The 20,106-nt window shown below is 38.1% G+C and overlaps 1 protein-coding gene across 2 annotated transcripts in view; it reads right to left on the reverse strand.

Moving 5' to 3' along the window:
- Positions 1–1,300, reverse strand: part of pth2ra (parathyroid hormone 2 receptor a) — a 57,904-nt gene extending 56,604 nt beyond the window's left edge. The window contains exon 1 of one of the 2 annotated variants that reach the window (XM_079618318.1): positions 1,165–1,300. Coding sequence is in view for 1 of the 2 variants with exons in the window: in XM_079618319.1 (XP_079474445.1) it covers positions 1,165–1,245 (81 nt within the window). In the remaining variant the exon portion in view is untranslated. The remainder of the gene's footprint in view (positions 1–1,164) is intronic. The other variant, XM_079618319.1, reaches the window with a different exon arrangement.
- Between the last annotated feature and the right edge of the window lie 18,806 nt (positions 1,301–20,106).

A 20,106-nucleotide genomic window follows, 5' to 3' on the forward strand; every position in this document is an offset into this window, starting at 1 on the left:
TTAAAGGTCGTCCAATTAATCACGGCTCAGTTTTGCTTGAATTGCTTGAAAATGTCACATATTGTGAAAGGAGTTTAACATTTAGGATTTTCCTTTAATTGCTTTCTGTAATGCTCTTAGTTTGTATTACTTACACCCATTGCACAAGACAATACCTCATTAGTGCATGTCTTCACAGCAACCTTGCAGCTTATTTCCCAAACATTTGACACTGTCTTTTTTATTGTATATTAATGTTCACATTCATATTTTCACAGGGTCATTTTGATCAAACGGTTGAGAGGAGGACAATAACAAGCATGTGCTTGAAAGAACAGGCATTCATTTCATAAATGTTTTGTGCTTTTTTAAATGCCGACATGCGTGGCTTTCAATATGCATACATAGAAACAAGAACACAAACTGGAAACAGCGTGCCAAGCAAGAGGGCCACCATCAAGTCAACAATGACAGAGATTTATACTGGTAATATTTTCCCCCAAAAAATGCATGTAGCGTCCTAAAGCACAAACAGAGACATGCTCCCAACTTAAAGGGTGAAAAATTAACTAAATAAATATCTTAATTAACATATGACATCAACATATTACATATTAATAACCATATTTATATTTATTTATTTATTAAAATATAAATATAAAATTATGCAAAAAGCATAGTCTGACTGCCATTGACTACAGAGCTCTGTATGGGTATAGGTATCTCACAGGTGCATATATATATATATATATATATATATATATATATATATATATATATATATATATAATTATCTTATTATGGGGAAGTATGATAGACTTGCCTTTTTCATTAAATATTGTAAGTATATTTACTCTGACTAGTTAGACCTTAAAAGCTTTCTTGTGTAATAAAATAATGTATTATTACTTGTTTAGGAATACGGCAGCCCCATCAAATGCCCAGAGGATGTTGTCTCATTTTATTGCCATCAACGGTACAACAGCAATGAAGGAGCTCATTCTCAGATCCAGGGCTGCGTTTCCTAAAAGCATCGCAAGCCTAAGTAGATCGTAGAACTATTGCCACCAATGGTCTCTCAACTTAGCTCACAGAGCTTTTAGGGAACGCAGCCTGTGTCTAGAATTTAGCCCTGTTGAAATAACAGACCACCCTTAAATTAAAGTTCTCTGATCATTTACTCACCCGACCAAATTCCAAACCTCTATGTTTGTGGAACACACAAGATTTTAAGGAATGTTGAGAATTATTAATATATTTTTTCATATACTTGGTGTCACGATTTGGTCTTGTCTTGGTTTTGATTTATGTTTCATGTCATGTTTCCATGTCTGTCATGTGATTCCCTGTTAGTCATGTGATCCTGCCATGTGTTCCATTGTCTGATGTGTCATGTTGTCATTGGTTCATTGTTTCATTGTTCACAGGTGTCCCTTGTCTTGTCATTAGTCATGTATGTTTTTAAGCCCTCATGTTTGCCACTGTGTCTTTGTCAAGTGTTACTGTCCATGTAACCACTGTTAGTAAGTTTCTGTTCATGTCTTCCTTTTGAGGGTTCATGCCATTCCATGTTTTTGTGTCATGATTAATCTTATTTACAGTAAACTGCACTTGGGTTCTCATTTACACTTGACTCCAGTAGATCCCTTTTAAACTTGGTGTCCAAATCAACACTTGACTCCACCGAATTTCAATGTAGGAAAAATAAAAAAATATTTTTTTTGTGTGGTTTTTCAACAAATAAATAAATCATACGTAAGTAAATTATGCCAATTTCCATTTTCGCTGAATTATGATGCTATGCAAGTGTTTTAAGTATCATTACATAACAAGGGATTTGATTTGTTATGAAGTGGAAGGATGAACCCAATCGCAGACAGTATGAACTCAAACAAGGTTTATTTACAACAGAAAAACAGGGGAAAACAAAAACCCACGAGGGGGTAAAACGAGGGCAAGACTGACAAGGGATGACTAAACTTGATACACACTAGACAAACTTGACAATAAACTAACAACAGGATCAGGATAAGGCACTTACTAGACAAGACTCTCAACAGGTATTCACAGGTAACATCAAACAATGAACCAGCACAGGACAACAGACACATGGGGATTATATAAGGAACACTAATGACAAGGACAGGTGAAACTGACTAGACAATAATCACAAGACGAGGATAACAAGGGGGCGGGCGGGGTTACATAACGAGACAACACAAGCACATGGCCCAAACAATTGGCCATGCACTTGTACACAAAACATGGGTCTGCCATGATCCTGCCACAAGACCAGGAAAAAACAAAGACATGATGGCAGAATCATGACATGATTAAAAGTTGTGTCCTCAAGTAAAACTCTAAAATTGCTCTATAATGCTAACATATCAACTAAACACATGTGGCAATGCTCCAGGCTGATGTGTTTTAATGCTGAATTGTTATGTGTGGAGGTGAATTGTTTTTGTTAAAAGGAAACACTTTCAATCTGTTGAAACTCAATTAAGAACTTGTGCATGATATAAATATATAATAACTCTGGAACTCAATCCCTTTGAATCTCTGCATCATCTCCTCCATCTGTGCTTTCAAATGACTTCAATAAAAAATAGTAGTATTTCTATCACCTTTTAAAGTTCTCTCTCTTACGATCTGCTTCTCATGACTGTCAGTAATATCTGCCTCTTATAAGTTGGTTGATAGCTGATCTTGAGCTATGAGAAAGGCAGTGTAAACCCTAACGCTCAAAATAATTAATTGGTTTGAGTAGGACAAACTTAAATTAAACTAATTAGTTCAGTCAAATTAACTTTTTAGCACTGAGTATTTAGCACTTTCTTTTTCTTTCAAGTTCACAAAACTGATATATTTTAAGTAAATGAACTGTTTCATTGTTTTGAGTTTCATTAAATTATTTCTTTTAATTTAGACGAACTTAAGTTTAACTGAAACGGCTGGGATGTCTATTCCCCAGCATGCTTTGCTGATGGTACTTGAAAGGGAGAGTAAATGCTAAAATTAAGTGTAATATAATGTGTGTGTGTGTTTTTTAGCAAGATTAATGTTAAGTGGGATATTTAGTAGTGATTAATGTTTTGTTATGCTAATTTAGAAGAATTTCTGTTCATGTTGGTTTTAGGATAGAAACCATCATGTTGACAGCTTGATTTGAGAGCAAATATTACATTTATGTTGTTTCACTCATACAGAAAGTACTTCTGTATAACATACTATGCTAATATGTTAACAAATTAGTATGTTAGTAGATTAGCTTGTTAAAGCTAGCCAAGTTTATTCTAATAAAAGTGTTCACATTGAGATTACATGAAAGTTTTAAGTTAATTGTATGAATTAGTGCACTCAAACATTTCAAGTTAAAACAATTAAAATGTATATAAGTACAAAATAAAAATCTGCTAGTTCTGAATTTCATAACTTAAAAAATTTGAGGCAATTGATTGTCTAATTTGTCAAATGTCAAAGGCATTGAACAAATCTTTATAGCAGTGTGCAAAGCTGCTAGACGCATCCAAATCTGCAATGCCTGCTAATTGGTAACTGCAGGGGAGTTTTTTAATGTCTTTCTATAAATGGATTAGATTGATTGAGTTTCTTCACGAGATGTGATTGCTGTTACTCATGGCCGTGGCAGGGACACACTTCTAATTTACCCATAACCTTCAATGATGAGGGCCAACTTTCTGTCTTTGTTAGAATAATTGAATCTGTTCTCCTATGACCTCCAGAGGTTGAGATAGAAATTTCCTTTCAACTCAAAATCTCCAGACAAACTTTTTAGATAAATAATATATTAGAATTAAATGTCAGATTAACCTTTCTGGATCGTTTTCGTTTCAAGATCTGGATGCAAAAGTCAATTCCACAAGTGTTAGCAAATGCATCAACAACAACAAAAAAAACATATTTTGTCATGCATTAAATATAAGTCATAAGTATTTTTGTATATATGGAATCACTCATTTACAGTTTTTTTCAGTCGCTAACAAGCGTTTGTCCAGCCAGTTGTCACATTTTCAAAACTCTAAACACAATTAGCACAGCATCGGTCTTTTGTGGCCATACCATTTACACATTTCATGTCGTTTTCAAACAATATGCAGTCAGTGAACACATTTCCACAATGCTTACATTTTCTTCACAGACAAGCTATACCTCCCAACAAAATGATGGATTGTTTTTGTAGTATTTACGAATGTTAACACACAACATCCCACAATAGCAAAAACAATATTCCAAACCTTAGATAGAGTATAAAAACCTCTGCATCTGCAATGATCAGTTCAAAAATAATATATCTCAGCTGATAATAAACAAACAATTGAATAATTGACACAGAGCTGATTTATGTTGGGTAAATTGTGCCAACCACAGCTGACCCCAGACTGGCTTAGACTGGCTTAGAGTGGCAGGGGTTATTTTTTTCTATTACATTGACACTTATTCAGTAAAAGGAGGAGAAGGGAGAAGAGCAGGCCCAGTGAGAGATGCAGTGAGCCAGTGGACCCTATAATGCCGAGCGCATCCTTGCCTTTCTCAATGATCTCCACCAGCGCCTGGTTCCAGAGCAGCGCCTGGTTCTCATGAAAACATGAGGACCTTTGTAATTACCTGGGACAATGTGGCTTTCCATCATTCTCAAGCAATAACAACATGGTTTGAAGTCCACCCAAGACTGGTAAGTCTCTTCCTTCCACCCTATTCACCTTTCCTCAACCCCATAGATGAGTTATATTTTCTGCATGGAGGTGGACGGTTTATGACCATCAGCCACATGACCAGATGTCCCTCCTTGAAGCCATGGATGCTGCAGGGACATCACAGTTCATGATTGCATCGCCTTGGATAAATATCATATGTGATGGTGATGAAAACATGTGGCCTAACCCTGAAGATTGCAGAGATTAGATACAATAATTTTGTGCTTTTTTAGTACAAAAAAAAACCTTTTTTTTTTTTTTTGGTTCAGAATGCTCTTGTGTGTTTCATGGATATTTTGTTCACTGTAAGCACTACTGTAAAACTTTTTCTGTTCTGTCATACCGTGTTTCTACTGTACCTCCTGTAGTAAATAGTAAAGGATTGGCTTTTACTGGAATGCTTTTGAATGTGAACATTACTACATGTGGAATTACAGTTCCCAACCAAGAAACATAAAAGTCTATGCCGTTTTTGTAATGTCAAGAATAGCCAGTATTTTGAAACCTGGTGTACTTTAATTGACTGCATGTACCTTGTGAAGTGAAAACAAGTGTTATTCTTTGACAGAATAATTTCATTTTGAGTCAGATTTCCAGTGTTTTGGTAAAGTTAGTGTGTGCAGAGAAAGATGTATTCTATTTTGAAATGAAGAGTTAGTATATATTTCACAAAATGTGTTTTTGAGAAGAAAATTATCCATTTGGCCAATTGTGTTTTGTAGGTGAGTCTGTGTTAAGAGTTTAGAAAAAGTATCTGAAGTATGGGTAAGCGCTTGTTAGCGATCGAACACAAATGAAGACACAATCGCTTTATATGATGAACAGAATTAATTTAGGCTTTTATTCACATTTAAACATTGATCAGCGAAAATGGACAGAAGCTCAAACGAATCTGCTTGACGCGCAAGGACAAAAAAAAAAGACGTGGAAGCTCAAACATGCTCTGTAACACACGAGAATGAACCTCATTGGTTCTTGCGGAAGCTCAAACATGCTGTGTAACACGAGAATTAACCTCATTGGTTCTTGCGGAAGCTCAAACATGCTCCGTAACACACGAGAATTAACCTCGTTGGTTCTTGCGGAAGCTCAAACATGCTGTGTAACACGAGAATTAACCTCATTGGTTCTTGCGGAAGCTCAAACATGCTCCGTAACACATGAGAATTAACCTCATTGGTTCTTGCGGAAGCTCAAACATGCTGTGTAACACGAGAATTAACCTCATTGGTTCTTGCACATCAACATGCTTGAGCTTCCGTTTACAACTGATGTGTGAGTTGATGAATGTTTATATGTGAATAAAAGCATAGATTTAATCTGTTTATCATATATAGTGATCGTGTCTCTTTTAATATGGATTAATATGGATTAGTTTTAGGATCTCTTTATGAACTTTTTGAAGCGTCAAAGTGGTAGTTGCGCAGCTGTCAATGGACGTACAGAAAGCTCTCAGATTTCATCAAAAAGATCTTAATTTGTGTTCCAAAGATGAACAAAATCTTATGGGTTTAGAACGACATGAGGCCAATAAACACGGTCAAAGTACTGCATGCTGCTGTGTTTCAGTGGAACAAAGTGATTTAGTGACATTTACTTGATCTTTTATTATTTACTTATTTTTAAACTCTCAGCTGCTGTTTACTAGTCACACCAAAACAGCAATATTTTTGATTAAAAAAGGCTTTAGTCCAGTTGTAAATGAGCTAAATTGTGATGGTTTGCAATTTGCTCAAACTAAGATGAGGGGGGTCATCATTATTTCTTCTCTGCATTCTTGGTTCCAAACAAATTAAAATGCTTTCCACATGCAGCCTATGATACTATATGATTTGTCTATGACAAAAAAAAAAAAAAAAAAAAAAAAAATAGGCTATAGATTTTGCAGTCATGTTGGTGAATATGTTGTGAATATGTAGATATTGGAAGATAACTAGATCATCTGCTCCTTGCTGCTCTCCACTTTTTTTGTTAATGTATTTGCAATTGATTTATATAATTCCATTATAACATCGTTTTATTACAGTTTTCTCGATTGCTTAAACACTATAACCAGGCTTTTGAACTAAATTTTCAAAACCATAATGCCATTTATCAAAAAGCACACCCATTTCACTAAACTATAAACACTATTCCCTGGTTTTGACACATGAGTCAGATTTGTTGAAACTAGGGGTGCACGATATATCGGCCGCCGATATAATATCGGCCGATATGGTCGTTGTTTTACACATCGGTATCGTTCCGATGTCAAAATATGGCCGATGTGAACAGGCCGATTATCATTCCTGTGTATTTGACGTGCGTGTGGGGGCGGGGATGTTTGTTTTTGCACGAGCGCATTTCAGCTGTGAACAGCGCTGGTGTGTAGGGGCGCGTGCTTTACAGAGGGTGCACCCTTTATCACGTCTCGTCAGAGCGAGGGGAATAACTGATACTGTGGGAACCGTTTTTATGTGTAGTGGTGCGTACTTTATGGTGGACACACGATCAACATTTGTTATATCTCCCGTGCTGGACAGGGCGAGGTTTGAACCCGTGTTTGTGTGTAGGCGCGCGCACTTCATTGTGGGCGCGCGAACTAGTCATTACACCGTGTCCTAACTACACGCGATGCCGCGACACGCGATAAAAGGTATTTTCAATGTTAATCAGAGTTTATGTCCTAACCAGCCGTGACGGCGACACGCGACGATTCTATTTTAGAAACTGTTTCTATTTTTCTGCGACGTCGCGCTGGAACAACAAACACAACGTGTGGCAATGATAATCTCAGGCACTGTTTATGTGCTTTATTTAATGTTAAAAGCGTGTAATGTGACTTTGAATATCATTTAGTGCTCCAGCTTTGTAGCTGTAAAAGCAACAATGGATAATTCACCTCAGATCTTGAAATTAAACAAAAGGAAACAAGAACGTTCAAACTGAAGAAACAAATGTATTATTTGACAAAGATTGTTTAAGTAACTCAGTAGCCTATGTATTTGAATACTGTTTAAATGGTGTAACGTTAATATTTGTGAATTTGATTATGTAAGTTAGCTACTTATCCATTTTCTTGCGATTGCCGTCAAGATTACTCTCTGGTGCTGTGCACTTGACGTGAGAGCCCGCCCACACGCTGTTCTGATTGGCTCTGGGATTTGACGATTTGTATGCAACAGTGGACATACAAATTATTAATGACTGATATTGGTACACACAGGTAAAGGTGCCCAATTTCAGTAATTTCTGAAAAAAAAAAAAAAAAAAAGTGTTTTGGAAAATAGCTCTTTATTTGATTATCATAAAAATGTGTTTTCTATACAGAGATATCGACATCGGTAAATATCGGTATCGGCCATAACAGCAATATTAATATCGGTTATCGGTATCGGCCACAATATTCACATCGGTGCATCACTACGTCACTGCAAGTCTCAACACACAAATTCCTTAATTTCTCATTGCCTACACCATGTGGTTATTTAGAAAGCACTCGCATTAAATATTGTTCACTCAAGTCAGCACAGCTTCAGCTCAGTTAGCACACAATTCGCCAGGTGAAACCACTAAGAGAGAAAATTTTTAACACACATCAAGCAGGGGACAAGCAGTCTCGGATGAAATTCAAGCCACTTTAGTTGACCATGTCCTTGTCCATGATGTGACTATGAGGGAGGCTGGGCAACGAGTACAGCCAAATTTGAGTCGATTCACCATCGCCTCCATCATCAGAAGCTTCAGGGAGGTGTGGTGAAAACACATCTATCACTGAATAAGAGACAGGTCAGCAGTCGTACAGTCATGTTGTTTTTTGAATTTATTACACTAGTGTGTAAGACTATGTTGTAGTGTGTGTGTTGTGAGGGCTTGTGTGTCCTGTCTGGGGCAAAGTTTGGTTTTTCAGCAAGAGGGAATGGTTTTGAGAGTAGAGCTTCATTTTGACCTGAAAATAGGATGTTTGGGGAATTGGATGAGACGTTATGGATTTGTGTTTACTGTTTTGAGAATACGAGGCATAGTTTCAAGAAATGTGTTTAAGCAATCGAGAAAAACTGTAATACTATTGCCATTTTGTATAGGCTACCTTGAGACTGACAATGGGTGCGTTTCACGTAAAACGATGTAACTTGCTGCTTAATTATACATTGTTAAAGAAATCAACAAAGAAATTACACTGGACGCAAAGCAACTCACACACTGCACCTGAGGTAGGCTATCTGACACAGTGGTCACAGACCCATCTGTTACTGTGAAGGCCACAGTCTGACACAATGAGCACAACAGCAAGAATATTTTTACTGAACATCAAACAGATGGACACAAAACAACACTGGACTGGACTAAGAATGCTAAGAAGTTGGCATGTCTTGACTTTGCTGATCAATGCTGCAATAGGGGAGGATATTCTTTGCTTAATTGTCAAGGCCAGACAACAGGTGTTACCAACCAGATACTGTCACAGGTCAGGGTGTCACCGGCACCTCTCTGTTGTTTTGTTTTGTTTTGTCCTGTCATTTCTGTAGCTCGTGATGTGGGCAATAGGGGATTATCACGCTGATACGTAGTACTTCCGCATTCAATGATCTTTGTGCACTGCCACTTCCGGTGAATCACTCATCACTCTGGCGAACCCATGATGGACGACCCTAAGTTTATTTATACTGCATCCCCACCTCTGCCTTATATATTTATACAAATATACGTGCTACCTTGTTTTATTTTCAAGTTTGGCCCTTCATCCCGGCGAACCGCTTTAATCCACTTCTTCCTTAGACTCAGTTCAGTCGGGAATCCATGGAAACTTAAATAAGGTTGCGTTGTCTGTTTGATTGACAAAGTGGAACAGAGCAGTGACATCTAGCCTTCGTTTCAGCCATTGTTGAACTGCGCCGGAAGTGGACATGCACAAAGTTGAAAAAGCCCGCCCATGAAAACCGGAAGCGTGATAATCCCCTATTAGCACAATCACGAGTTGATCTTCCTCACCTGTTGCTCGTTCCCCCTACCCTTTATATTCCCAGCTGGGTCTACCAGTGTTGTCAGTGGGTTGTTTCATGTTGGGTGTGTGGTTCTTGTCCACCTGTGTTTCTCGCCTGTGTTTCTCGCCTGTGTTTCTCGCCTGTGTTTCTCGCCTGTGTTTCTCGCCTGTGTTTCTCGCCTGTGTTTCTCGCCTGTGTTTCTCGCCTGTGTTTCTCGCCTGTGTTTCTCGCCTGTGTTTCTCGCCTGTGTTTCTCACCTGTGATCTGTGTTCAGGAATCCTAGACTTGGGGGTCGGTGCAGGACTGTTGCCTGCTGGATCCTATTCTTGTCTATTGCTGGACATTTCTGGGATCTCTCTGTCTGTCGGTGGTCTCCTCTTCTCTCTACGTCCGTATGCGGGCTGTGCTCACAGCAACCACTAATAGACTAAACATTTGTTCACTGTCACTGAAGTTTATTTTGTTCACAAGGTTTACTAATAAACTTTTCACTTCTCATCACTGGATTTGAGTCCTCCTCATCTCTACACATCAGGCCTACTCGACAGATACAACCTATCAATATGGTGAAAATTACTATCCACACTGTATAATGCATTCTAACTCGGACACCTTGAATCAGTTGCTCATATTATAAATGGCTGTAATATGTACAAAGGGTTATACACAGCACGCCATGACCGTATTGTAGATGCCCTTATTGTAGTGCCCTTGAAACGCAACAAAGGTACTGCTCTGAAATCTCTTTTTACATGCCTAGAAGTAAAAATGTGGTTTTCTTATTTTTGAATGAATCCAAAACTGAGGTTATAGTCTTTGGCCCCCATGACAACTATAATAGCAGTAACATTGATCTGGATTATCTTTATCCAACTTCATCCTGCATTAAGAACTTAGGTGTTCTCTGGGATCAGAACCTCAAATTTGAAAAACAGATAAATGTGGTGATTAGTTCTTGTTTTTTCCTTAGAAAACCTTAGAGATTGCTGTCCATGCGCTCATTACATCATGGTTGGATTATTGCAACTCTCTTTACTTTGGCATACCCAAACACTATATTGCTTGTCTCCAATTAGTTCAGAATGCTGCTGCAAAGTTCCTCAAAATAAAACGTAAATTTGATCATGTTTCACCTATCTTAAAATCACTGCATTGGCTACCTGTGCATTTTAGAATTGAGTTTAAAATTCTTCTTTTAGTTTTTAAATCTGTAAATAGTCTGGCACTGAGCTATTTGTCTGAGCTACTCTTTCCACACAATCCCCCACGAAATTTAAGGTCTGGTGATCAGAGACTTTTGGCTGTCCCCAGATCATAGAATAGAGGGGACAGAGCCGTTGCGATTGCTGGCCCTAGGCTGTGGAACAGCCTTCCGGTTTACATCAGATTGGCTCAATCTCTAACTGTTTTTAAATCCTCTCTTAAAACCTTTTTTTTTTTTAGCTTTTAATTCACTATGAGTTTCTGTCATGATTGTGTGGTTTGTCCTTGTTCTTTATTTTGTGTATTGTTCAGCACTTTGGTCAGCCCTGGTTGCTGTTAATGTGCTAGCCTATATAAATAAATACAAACTTGAAACTTGAAACTAGATCTCATTCTCCGTTTTTCATTGAGATTGACCTGCCGATACTACGGAGCCCCTAAAGGGACGTGGTGGTGGAATTTTTTTTTAGGATGGGAGAACATTTTTTTCCCAAATCTTTTGCGTTCCCTCGCAAAACTTTTGCGTTCCCCCGAGAAACTTTGCGTTCCCTCGCAAAACTTTTGCGTTCCCTCGCAAAGATATTTGCGTTCCCACGCAAAACCTGTTGTGAGCTCGGACAGACTTCCTGTTTAATGTCCCGCTGGCAGTGTTTCAGAGCTCCGTACGTTAATGGAGCGTTTCATAGTGTTTGAACTTGGACTCAAATATAAAGAAATGCAGTCAGTGCTTAACTCAAGGAGTTCAGTGAAGTTGGCAATATATTCACATAGGCTATTCGAACTTCCCGGATCAAAATTCGTGAGCTAAACGTTGTTAAAACACAAACGACACATATTTAAAATCACAGTAACCTAGACAACGAGCTACAACCCAATTCTCCTCAAAACGAGCTTTATAATATAGGCTAAATGGAAACGCAAAAGTTTTGCGTGGGAACGCAAATAACTTTGCGAGGGAACGCAAACATTTTGCGTGGGAACGCAAATATCTTTGCGAGGGAACGCAAAACTTTTGCGATGGAACGCAAAGTTTCTCGGGGGAACGCAAAAGTTTTTCGAGGGAACACAAAAGATTTGAAAAAAAAATGTTCTCCCATCCTAAAAAAAATCCACCACCACGTCCCTTTAGGGGCTCCATATACGATAGGCCTACAGATTTTAGCCGATTCCAATTTTATTTTTTCTAACCACTTTACAGCACACACAAATATTTATTCTCTATATTATTATTTTTTATAAAACACCATATAGTTTTACCCAAACTGAATAATGAAGTCAATTTTAAATGGGTTTCTTTTCTATATTTTAGTCTTCATTTTCTTTTCTGACATAGCCTTCTCCAGTTCTACCAGAAAGACGCGGGAGAATTATTTCAACAATCGTACATTTATTGACAGCTCATCAAGCTGATAATATACTAAGTCATTTGGCGTACCCCCGGAGGTAGGCCTATGGGCAGGACCATCCTGGTGGTGCGGGGAGGATGGGAGTAGGCTCGTCGCTTCAGTATCTGCGAACTCAAATAGGCCTATGTGTAAGTAGCCTACCAAGCTTTTATACAGTGAGCATAAGAATATGATTGGATAGAAGTTAAGCAAAAGTTGAGTCTTCCCGGCAGAACTTATGCTAAAGCTTTCATTTCTAGAATGTCAAAGCTGTGTTATCTGTGTAAGAAATCGTTTGTGTGTGTGTGTGTGTGTGTGTGTGTGTGTGTGTGCGTGCGTGCGTGCGTGCGGAAAGAATATACAGTTTGTAACATAGAAAAATGATGTCCAAAATGGAAAGTCCACATAAAACATGAAAACACAACACATTGCTGCTAAATAATTGGAGAGCCTCAAGTGCTGCTTAACTCAAATATCAACGCTTTTCTACTTCCTCCAAACGGCTTTGTGGGTTTAATTTAACCAAACAGTTCCCGTAAACACTCAAGTTCCTGTGAGCATTAGACCCCATTGTATAATTTGTGCTGACATTTATGCTCATTTGTATTCAAATGAAAGGGAATGAAACTTCAAAATAACTCAAAGCTTCTCTGAGCGGAAGCATTTACATCTGATTAAGACTTATGGTGAAATGTATACGTAAAGGACAATGTCTATGTTCTACTATTTATCAAAAACTATTTCTGATTTATGTCTTTAAACTGCACATTCAAACAAAACATTTGTGATTGGTCACTTAAAATGCCAGGCAGACACTTCCTGTCTAAAGTGGCATTCAGATTGATTTGTAAGGACAAAGCAACCAGAAGTCATACATTTCCTATAAGAGATGATATTTCCGGCATCATGACAATGGCAAAGGTTAGTTATACATGATGTGAGAATGTCTGGGATACAACAAAGCTGTGTATGCAAATGAGCAGCAGCGACCAATGGGAAGAGATGTGGGCAAGACAGAGAAATGAGTGTTATTGCAGTGAAAGACATTTTATTGTTCTATATGATTTGACTTTGATTATATAATAAAAAAATGCATGAAGAACATCTCAAACATTGCCAGCATTCTGAGCTAGTTTGATTCTTGCATTGATAATCATTCATCTTGTTCATTACATGATTTGCATTATTTTCTGCTCTAATTTTTATGCAAACAAATAAATGACAAAAACACAAACTTTAATCTTATTCTTACTATTTTATAATCAGATTTTCAAAACATATTGCCAGTTAAGCAACCTAAAAATAACGTTAGGGCTTCAAGCTGAAGGAATGCCTTCACTAAAAAAGCAGAAACCTGGTGACTTCCGATGATCAAATCACTGTCAGTGGGGATGTTCTCGGCCAGAATCAGCTGAAATCTGGACCAGACTTCATGCTGTTAGCCAAAAGTTGTTATGCAAGGCTACCTCTAATCCAAACCTACACATACAATCAAATGCTACAATGCATCTGGATTGCAGTGGTCATGAAATGAAATAGATTACACACATAGATTTCTCTCTCTCTCTCTCTCTCTCTCTCTCTCTCTCTCTCTCTCTCTCTCTCTCTCTCTCTCTCTCTCTCTCTCTCTCTCTCCCTCTCTCTCTCTCTCTCTCTCTCTCTCTCTCTCTCTCTCTCTCTCTCTGTCTCTCTGGTGTTTTCAGAGGAAAACCAGTGACAGTCTACCTTCAGATCAGCCAAGCAGGTAACTGTCAATCAAAGCAACTCACACATCATGATGAAAGAAACCTTCTTTTTATCTGACTGATCTTCAGCTTTTCAAAGACTTCCAAAATTATTTTCCCATCCCTGACACACCTACTGAAAAAGAAGTCTGATCATGGCATACATACATCCATATTTTTGTAGCTGGCCGATAGAAGACAAACAGATTGGAGAATGAGGGAATGATGTTGTCGATATGACTTTGGCAGAGGAAATGCTATTAGGGTCTGGCTTTTGAAGAGATCACCAACTCTGCCTATACTCTTCAGTCCTTTCACCTTTCTACTGTGAATGTCTCTCTCAGGGTACTTCAATACTTTTCATGGTAACACAAATACGTTGAACAAAAATCTTTCTTACCATAGGTGGACAGAAATGTATAAAATTCAAAACGAGTTGTACTGCATTGTTCTCTGATTGTTCTTGTTGGTTTTGGCCAACCAGGGCTGTGCGCCGATTCAGAATACGTTTTAACTTGCAATTCAATTAGCCTACTTAATTGGGATTTGAGGTAAATGGAATGGAAGTCAAAGAAATGCATGACAATTTTTTTAAATGAGATATTTATGACAATACATTTAATTTTAAGATATTATCAGTATACACAATGGGCCTCTTCCAAATGTGAAATCTATAAATCACAAATGATCTTGAAATTATGCTCAGCTGAATGGGTTGATCTTGCCGCCTAATTAATGTCATTAACATAAAAAATAGAATCAGTCAATGTCCAAATCCTTTACTTGAGAATGGCGAGCTGCAAGAAATGCTTAGATTTCCAAATACCTGCAGTACACAGACTCTCTGCCACAAGGAACAGTGTTGTACGTCCCTGACGTAGCACTAAACATTTTTCCATGTCAAAACGGTTTTTACATCTGAACGTTGGCGTGGATTTTAGCATACGCACACTCTAAGATCCAATCTTAGGTAATTCATTATCAGCTGGTTCTGTACTTTTGCAACATTGAGTCTAATTGGTATTGTGGTTGCATATTATACCTGTAAAACCCTACAGTCTATTTGACTGACTGGTGAATTCGGAAAAAAGCATATCTTATTCATTTTTTTTTATTCCATAAAATTCTATTTTAAAGCACATTTATATCAAGCTAGATCTATAGTTTTCAGTTGGACGTAACAATGAGATCATTAGCCGTAGCCATATGGACCAAACTTGGCCTGACAAACATGTTGTGTTCTTGGCAGCTAGTCTCTGAAATTATATGATGTGCGTTTAGACTGACAATGACTGTATAATAAGGAAAACCAGTTAAGAAACAGTTACATAAGTGCCCTGACCTTTAAAAAGATACTCTGTGAGCAGTTTATCTTCCCATCTTATTAATACTATCATTCAGACACATTTAACCGCCACTAACTTCTTACTCCTTAGTATCTTTCTTCTTTTTGAATTTTATTCAGCTGCTTGATGTTAATTTGCCGTCCAGGTACAAGAAATATGAAATTATAAAGCATGAACTGAATAGGAGCACATCTTTCACAGCATAATAGAAAGTGCATTACCACAGGATTCAATGTTGAACTATTATTATACTAAAGGGGACCTATTAAGCCCCTTTTTACAAGATGTAAAAAAGATGTCCCCAGAGTGTGTATGTCGTAAGCCAGTCTAAATCGTCCCAATGTAGGTTTCCGATAGAACAGATCTCTGCGCGTTACTGTCTTTTCGCGTGGCAAAGTAATTTAATTCCATTTAAGCTCCATTTGATCACAACCTCGAATTTAGGTAAAATTGCCCAATTGGTTATTGGTCAATTATATAATAGTGTAGCAATACATTTGATTATTCTATTACTTTATATTTTACTCGTTCATTAGAAAGCTATGTCGCTCAGAGAGTCTCGCGCCGGCCGTTTACACAGATCTCACAAACTCGCCAGTCTGATAGATAACCAGAGGTTATGGCTTAAGCGATTCAACAATGCCGCATACACTTGCTATTGTTACCCATGTAGCAGTAGCCCCCTACAGTCGCCCATAACAACTTAGTTAAAGCCCAAACAATAACCAGAGGTTATGACATTAAGATAATGCTGCTTTAACACTTTAACTATTATTACCTTAATAGTATTTTTATCCATAGCCCCCTATTTGCAACTGCATGACAGCTTAGTTAAAATCAAGCAGTTAGTCAGTATTTCTAGTTTGAATTTACACTTTTACTCACATATAAACATTGATCAACGAACATAAACAGAGGCTCAACGTGTGAGATCAAACCTCATTGGTTCTTGCAGAAGTTCAAACGTGCTGCGTAACACAAGAATTATTATCCTGACACCAGAGCATGAGCTGGTGCTGCCGGCCCCCTTTCAAGAAGAGGGCGGCACTTCAAGAGCTCGCTCTGGTGTCAGGACACACTGAAAACGTCAAACTCCCAGAAGCGCATTCAGTTCAAACCGGAGTCTGACAATGCCTACAGAGCCAGAGAATATATGCTGCATGGAGACAGAAAAGGTATAGTTTAGTTTAATTACGGGTATAACTTATGCTGTCATCTTGTCAGTATGCTTATGTAAATGGGAAATAGAAAACAGGTTTTGCTAAAAAGTTGTTAATCAGATGGATCAGTACCAATTTATGCTGTCATCCTGTCACATCCAGAACACTGTGATTGCTTACGAGACATTGTTGTCGTTACAGCTGCTCAAGTGCGGAGAAAATGGTGGATAGCGTACAACTTGCTGAGGGCGGAGACTCTGGTGATGTAGGACTGTCAGTCAGCGGCTGTAGGTGGGGCCTCAGCAGTATGATGTCACACTGCTCAGAGAATTAAAAAGGCATGTCTAATGAGACTGCTTTGGTTTAATGGGGGTTAAAAAAAGGAGTGGGTGGATTTTTATCATTGTGGAGTGGTGATTGTGTTCACAACACTGCCAACAGACATTTATGTCCAAACTAGGGCTGGGAATCGTTTAAATGTTTTTACTAATTAAGATCTAATAAAATCTTGAATTAAATATATCTGCAATACATTCATGTTGGTTCTGTTCTGTTTACCCCAAGGGGGGTTATTGCTGCTCTCCCTGCTCTTATCCATGCTAGGCTGCATGGATGCGCAGGGAGTTCTCGCCCAGAACGGAACCATACCGCCAATCCAAACTGTATGCTAATTATCAATCATATTTGACGATAGTGGTCCTGACAGAAAAATGTTTTGTCAGATAAATTAAAATGTGCTTCATAAAGTCATATATAAATTAACTGGTTATTATAACATTATGTTTTCATAATACATAACAAACTCTGTTATCACAAAAGATCAAGGAAGAAAGATCACATCAGACTCCTCGTTCATTCATCCATAACAACATTTCATAACAGGTGGCACAATTATTATTTTATGGATTCAGGCGCCTTTTCTTTTTTCTAAATCACTGAGCCGAATCGGGCTCATTTTTAATTCACAAAAACACATTTGGTAATGTATACTGTAGATATGTATGACGTGATAATAATCACAATTACAACAATTACCACTGGGGAGTTCACACAGCAAATTACTCTCAGTGTCACAAATTGACAGCTCAATCACTGCACGGATACTTCAGCTGTACTGTAATTTAACAGGCATCGACTCCATGTATTTATTCTGAGAGAAAAAAAGCTATTATTTTTCTAAAGTTAACAGAACAGTACACGTCCAATACACTGACATAAGTGCAGAAGCCCATAGAATAGTAAACATACTGAGAACAAAGAAATGGACAGAAGCGAAACCAAACAACTTCCTACAAGCAATTTAAAAATTATAATCCTCATTATGCATCAGCATTCTAAGCAATAACACAAGTCATATACTTTAAACACCTAGTTTGCTTCGAACTTTCCTCCTGACTGCACGGTTGCTGTAGCAACACTCCATTAATCGCATGTGCAAGAAGTTGTTAGTTGGTGGAGGAGCTGCCATCTCGCCTCTCTTTTGGGCTTGTTGTTTTGCATTGGTGTTGTTCTCCTGCAATTAGTATAGAGCTGATTATGATGATATTGATAATTATATGTGGGCTTCGGATCAAGAACAAGGGTGTGGAGATGTTCTTTTGTAAGCACTGCATCCAGTCCTCATCATTACACTCTTTAAGCTAATGGTGCCAAAAGAAGAGTCCTTTATGAACCTGTCTTAATAATGTAGAAGATCAAACAAATCAGAGAGTCCAGTCGCTGAGAGTTTCCAGATGTAGTCGTTTAAAAGCTCTATGTTGAGTATCCTAACTAATAAAAATGTGCTTTTCTGTTGGAAGGAAAGCTTTTAGGATGGCAAAAATTGAGGTCATGTCTCATTCCCCAAAACACATTTACTTCAAGCCAGACATATATAGCCTACTATAGGGTCAGCTCCAGAGCGCACAAAATGAGGAGGCATGTTCAATACGTATGGGGAGGGGGCAAAGGGCGCCGCCATCTTGCAGTACAACCTGTGACGTCACAGGGTCGGTTGGCTCCTTTGGATTAATGAAGTTAATTATAGACTTGATTCTGTTCTTCCTGCTTAGTTGCTGTAATGGTGACTAGTAATATATAAACTCATAATATCTGTCACCAAGTAGTTGACCAATAGAGGGCTCTAGTGCTATTTGCTTTTAACACTGTAGGCTAAAACACATTTTTATACCCCACTGCATTAGTAGCCTCCCTTTTGTCTTGTAATGCCCTGTGGCTTTCCAGTTACTGTACAATCTTCCACGGTCTTTATCTTTCACTATCTCTCCTCCATTGTCTGTCTTTAACTGTCTATCTATCTTTTGAACTCAAGCAAGACAACCAACCAACATTCACAGGTTGTAGTAGCTAATAAATGATAGGTAACTTAAATGTTAAAAGAACCTATGGAATTATAAGTACAGTTGTTGTTGTTGCTGTTGTTGTTGTTGTTGTTTTACTTTCTACCCTTCTGAAAGAACACAAACATTTAAACCAGCCTGGCCAAGCTCTGTTTAGCTGGATGGCAAGCTGGTCTCCCAGCTTGAACAGTTTAAAAGTGGCTAAAACCCATCCAAAACCAGCCAATAGACCCACATAGCTTAGTTGGAAGTGGCAACACAAACAAACAAAAGCTAAACTATAATTCTTAAGGTGAAACGAGCTGGCATTACAACTCAGCTCTGATTGGCTTAGAACATCCGTGATTTTTTCTTATAATATATATTTTGTTCAACTTCGGTCCTGGAGGGCCACTGTCCTGCAGAGTTTAGCTCCAACCCTAAAAAACTCACCTGCTGTAGATTCTAGTAATACACTGATTAACATGTTCATGTGTGTTTGATTAGTGACGCAATGGCGCAAGCCATCAAAGACCCATGTAGAGTGCAGACTAATATGGGATTAATATCCTGCCATGATTCAAAACTGAAAATAAATTTCTGAAAGGTTGAAACTAAGTGTTCGAAAACTCAAAATCTTAAAAAAAAAAGTTTTGCAAGATCGAAAAATAAGATTTGCAAGCTTGCAAAATGTAAAAAAATAAGAATATCTCTGCAAACATTATGTTGTTTTTGAGATTTCCTTCTTCAGAACTGCAAAACATTTTTTACGATGTTGCGCAATTTTTTTTCAGAGTTTCAAATTTGTCAGTGTTCTCCCACTGTATAGTTTGTTATCCAGATTTGAAACCTTGAAACCCGTGATCTGAAAACTGGTGTGCGAATAGGTGAAAAAAAGTTTTGAAACTCTGAAAACTGAGGTTCGAAAGGGCGAAACTTATTACATTACATTAAATTCGCACTCCTATTGCAGACTATTTTTTCAGAGCTGAGTTTACAACACCCACTTTCGGAGATACGCGCACACAGTTGCGAGCTTGCGACTCGCGTGATTGTTGGCAGCGATGTCACGCAGCTCTGCTCTGAAACTCTGAAACTCAGACTGAGCGAAAATGAAGCTTCGCAACCTCGCAACTTAAAAAAAAGCCTGGAGGGAGGGCCTTTTTGCTCTTGGCCAATGCTTTGCTGTCTGCTGACGTACAGTCCAATCACAAGTCGTATTTACTGGAAAGGTGGCTTCTGCACTGGTTCTTTGCATGCGTCCGGCAGATTGACCGTGACGATTGCTTCTGTAAAGAGTGCAAATCCT

This window comes from Phoxinus phoxinus (genome assembly GCF_949152265.1).
Source record: "Phoxinus phoxinus genome assembly, chromosome: 7".
NCBI classification, from domain to species: domain Eukaryota; kingdom Metazoa; phylum Chordata; class Actinopteri; order Cypriniformes; family Leuciscidae; genus Phoxinus; species Phoxinus phoxinus.